Source organism: Brachyistius frenatus, unplaced genomic scaffold, assembly GCF_029030835.1.
Source record: "Brachyistius frenatus isolate BFR_SWC_R1_liver_20210118 unplaced genomic scaffold, ASM2903083v1 Contig_364, whole genome shotgun sequence".
Taxonomy (NCBI): domain Eukaryota; kingdom Metazoa; phylum Chordata; class Actinopteri; family Embiotocidae; genus Brachyistius; species Brachyistius frenatus.
Window position 1 is genome coordinate 225001 of NW_027210963.1, and position 5000 is coordinate 230000.

General features: G+C 44.6%; 1 protein-coding gene across 3 annotated transcripts in view; it reads left to right on the top strand.

Annotated features, from left to right (window-relative positions):
• Positions 1 to 5000, top strand: part of ccdc57 (coiled-coil domain containing 57) — a 33442-nt gene that overhangs the window by 5747 nt on the left and 22695 nt on the right. For all 3 annotated transcript variants that reach the window (XM_069724199.1, XM_069724197.1, XM_069724200.1), the window contains exons 2-5: positions 1 to 128; positions 1497 to 1619; positions 1763 to 1996; positions 3825 to 3921. The exon at positions 1 to 128 is cut by the window's left edge and continues 30 nt beyond it. In XM_069724199.1, coding sequence (XP_069580300.1) covers positions 1 to 128; positions 1497 to 1619; positions 1763 to 1996; positions 3825 to 3921 — 582 coding nt within the window. The remainder of the gene's footprint in view (positions 129 to 1496; positions 1620 to 1762; positions 1997 to 3824; positions 3922 to 5000) is intronic.

The following is a 5000-nucleotide window of genomic DNA, read 5'->3' on the forward strand; positions in this document are numbered from 1 at the left end:
GGGGGACTGAGGGACATGGAGGCCCGGCTGGACAGGAAGGAGAAGGAGTGGAAGGAGCTGCAGGAGCAGAGAGTGGATCTGCTGCAGACGTCTCTGAGGACGGTCCAGGAGGAGAGACGTGTCCTCAGGTAGCAGCACAGGACATCGTCATACATCCTGTCAGTCATCCATCCATCCATCCATCATTCATCCATCCATCATCCATTCATCCATCCATCCATCAATCAATCCATCATCCATTCATCCATCCATCATCCATCCATCCATCATCCATCCATCCATCCATCATTTATCCATCCATCATTCATCCATCCATCCATTCATCCATCATTCATCCATCCATACATCATCGATCCATCATTCATCATCATTCAACCATTATTCATCCATCCATACATCATCCATTCATCCATCCATACATCATCCATTCATCCATCCATTCATCCATTATTCATCCATCCATCATCCATCCATCATTCATCCATCCATCCATCATTCATCCATCCATCCATCATCCATCATCCATCATTCATCCATCCATCATCCATTCATCCATCACTCATCCATCCATCCATACATCATCCGTTCATCCATACATCATTCATCCATCCATCCATCCATCCATCCATCCATCATTCATCCATCCATCCATCCATCATCCATCCATCCATCATCCATTCATCCATCCATCATTCATCCATCACTCATCCATTCATGCATCATCCATCCATCCATCCATCCATCATCCATCCATCATCATCCATTCATCCATCCATCCATCATCCATCCATCCTCTTATTAACTGTAGATGGTTGCTGCTCGTTCAGAAATGATCTTTCTGACACCAGTTTGAACATTTGAATTCTTTCTGTTTCCAGCTCCGTTATAAAGCAGCTCTTTCCTCACCTCTCTGTGACGTTATCTGCTCCGGGTTTATTTGCATAGGTTTTGAAATATGATTCAGAAATTTCTGCCTCCTGCTCCGAACAATGGAAGTCTGTGAATTATCAGGAGGAACCTGCACGCTGAATGAAGAGACATGCTGCTGGTGAAACCTTGAAATGTCTTTGTTCAGAAGTACTGAATAAATTCCATCCAGCTGTATTGTGTTGGAAAGGAGGCAGAAATCTCACAAACATGTCACAGTCTACAAATTTTAACAGAATATTGGACGACAACAAAACCAACCTGAAACATGTCCCAGTGAAATGAACAGTCTGTTTAATAAATATAAGTTGTTCCACCTTAACGTGATGTGACTGGCTGTCAGTGTCTCACGGTTCCCATCAGAGAAGCACTCGTACCAACTACTGCTTCATGAGGAGGAGAAACAACATCAACCAGTTTCCTGCTCTAATTCACTCTGAGGTCTGAACTAGTTTCAGAAGAATCAGAGACTTTAAACAGAGAACAAACCTCACAGGAGAAACCATGGACACATCAGGAGTCCACGTCTCTCTGTCTGGGTTTCATATGGACATGCTTTCCCTCGTCAGAGAACACTACCAGCAGCTGAGGGACGACTTCCACTTCAACCTGGCCGTCCTGGAGGAGCGAGACCGAGAGCTGCAGAGATACGACGTTGTCACCGCCCACGCTCTGAGCGCCGAACACGACCGGTACGACCCGCCGAGACACTTCAATAACAAACACCTCCCAGATATCACAATAACTGGTCTCGACAATCAGCACAACCAGATGGGTCATTTTGTTCATTTTGTGTTCATGTCCCAAACTGGAATGATGCTGAATGTGTTTTCAGGCAGGCGGAGTTGAACCGTCTCCGTGTGCAGATCACCAGGCTGGAGGAGCAGAGAGTCCGAGAGGCTGAGGAGAGGCAGGAGGAGCAGAGAGTCCGAGAGGCTGAGGAGAGGCAGGAGGAGCAGAGAGTCCGAGAGGCTGAGGAGAGGCAGGAGGAGCAGAGAGTCCGAGAGGCTGAGGAGAGGCAGGAGGAGCAGAGGACACGTCAGCACACAGCAGAGCAGCAGCTCAGAAGGTGAGTCGGAGAAACCCAATCAAACTATGCAGCTGTAGTCAGGATGTCCTCAATCTCACAGCGTAGCATTGACAGGGAAGTCGGTCCTGACTGGGACACACTAAGGACACACTGAGGACACTCAGAGGACACATCAGGTTAGTATCTGCTCTGACCACATTCAGTGGTGGTCTGAGAGGAATATGACCACATTCTTGGACGTGAATGTCTCCTGGGACACATTGACTTCCACACAGTTAGTTATTTTTTGTTGCCCCTGTATGTCATTTCTGACACACATCAGACCCACAGCTGTGGAAGAGGCCCCGCCCCCTCACACGGTTCATTGACCCACCGCAGCGCAGATCCCGAGCCTGGAATGATTCAGTCATCTGAACTGAGGTGATCGGGTCGAGTCTGACGGTGCAGTTTGGGAATTACAAACTGAAGTGTTCAGACATTTACAAACGTGAATTACATCCTAAATGTCATCATGTTAAATACCTGCTGTATTTAATTAATATTGATGTCCACTTGTGAACGACCTCACAGGATCTCCAAACAGTTACAGCACAGATAGACACAGCATCCATAGCATAGCTGAAGTCTGAGCTGTAACCATAGCAACTGCCACCTCTTCAGCCATCAGGGCCAGCCAGCTGCCAAATGCAACATTTTTCTGTGTAACTCCTGGTGAATGTTTTCATCGTGATTGTGAACACTGATTCTTTTTGTTCCTCTCAAAATATTAAAAAAAGCAACACAAAAGTAGTCCAGAAAAAAAAAAAAAAAATGGAGGTGGGGTCTCTTCCTGCCCCCAAAGACCAAAATGCTGCTCGGTGACAGCAAGAGCCCCGCCCACTCTGAACAAAGCCAACCCCCAAGCACAGAAACCCCGCCCACTCTGAACAAAGCCAACCCCCAATCACAGAAACCCCGCCCACTCCAAGGACAGGCCGACGTAGTGTTTTTATCACATGCTGGTGGGTACAGTTGTTAAAAGTGATTCGATTCAGATTTACAGTCTGTGTCCTGCATGTCGGATCACTTCGACTCGTCCCATTACCAAAACAAAAACAAACTTCATTGGAGTAAAAATATTGAAATATTGAAGATTTCCATTTGGTGTTGTCTGTTAATTCTCTATTTGTCTGAATGAGACAACACAGTAGTGAGTGAATGTGAAAGTCCTCCATTACAGACTGAATGAGCTGCTGTCTGTGGTGACCGTCCTGTGGAAATCACCAGCACCAGCAGTTAGTGACACGGTTTCCATCGTGGTTGTTCAGCCATAGAGGGGAGGAGCTAACGAACATCTGTCACACCTCTCACATTAATGGCAGGTAGCTTTGCACGCTCAAAAAATATCTTTGTTACACAAAAAGTTAGGAGAATTTAAATTCAGTTTTCCTGTCTGGTACGCTTGAGTTTAACTCTAAAGTTTGATATAAGCGGTTTTACAATGAGGATCAAAGAGGAGTTCATTAACTGACAGATTGACTGATGTCAGTGGTGTCAGACTGTTTCCTGACTGTACATGCTGCAGCATGATGTCCAAAAGCTGTCCGAAGTTGAATATAACCAGGAGGGTGTGGTGGTCGGTAATTCACTGTTTGCTGGTGACATCACTGGTCTCAGCGTTCGGAAACAGACGAGCCAATCACAGACGAGGACAGCTTAACAAGGTTATTATGTTGTTCATTATGGGCCATAGACTCACTCACATTTCTCCTTCTTTGTGTGTGTGTGTGTGTGTGTGTGTGTGTGTGTGTGTGTGTGTGTGTGTGTGTGTGTGTGTGTGTGTGTGTGTGTGTGTGTGTGTGTGTGTGTGTGTGTGTGTGTGTTTTAGCTCTACGGCTGGTAAAATGGACGAATATGAGCAGATGAAAGTGGATTTGCAGCGCAGGATAAAAGATGTGGAAGGAGAGCTGGAGCAACAGAAACTGGTGAACACACACACACACACTTTTTTTTTTAAAGAAGGTATGACAGTGTAAAACCTGTTGTGTTGCTCTCTCGGTGTGTTACCACCCGCTGTTTTTTTCTTCAATTAAACAAAGATAAAACAGAAGTCATTGTTTTTGGGGCCAAAGATGAACGATTGAAAGTCAGCGCTGAGCTTCAATCTCTGATGTTAAAACCACAAACCGAGCCAGAAATCTGGATGTAGTTGTGGATTCAGACCTCAATCTGAACACACATATCAAGACAGTTACAAAATCAGCCTGCTATCATCTGAAGAATATATCGAGGATTAGAGGACTTATGTCTCAACAGGATTTGGAAAAATGTGTCCGTGCATTCATCTTCAGTAGACTGGACTACTGTAACGATGTGTTCAAGGGTCTCTGTAAAAAGTCAATCAGAACGCTGCAGCTCGAGTCCTCACTGAGACCAAGAAACTGGATCACATCACTCCAGTTCAGAGGTCTTTACACCGGCTTCCTGTCTAACAAATAATCCACTTTAAAATCCTGCTGTTGGTTTATAAAGCACTGAATGGTTTTGTGATCTGCTGCGACCTTCTGAACCATCCCGACCCCTCAGGTTGTCTGGGACGAGTCTCCTTTCTGTCCCCAGAGTCAGAACTAAACATGAAGAAGCAGCTTTCAGTTTTTCTGTTCCTCATATCTGGAACAAACTCCCAGAAAGCTGCAGGTCTGCTGAGACTCTCAGCTGCTTCAAATCAACATTGAAGACTTTTTTGTTTGCTGCCTTCAACTGAACCAGACTCAAGGATGTTGATCAATTTCCTGCATTTCTGCATTTTATTACTATATTTTATTTCTTAAACTGCTCTGCAACTTTTATTCTATTTTTAGCTTGTTTAATGTTTTTATGACTGTTTTTAATGTTTCGATCAATGTTCTTAATTGTTTTTAAATTTCCTTTCTTTTGCCTGATGTTTTGATGATTTTAATGGTTTTATGTGAAGCACTTTGATTTACCTTGTTGTTAAAATGTGATGGACAAATAAACTTGCCTTGCAGTTATTTCAGTCCTCCAGGGAGCCGCAGGACTGAAA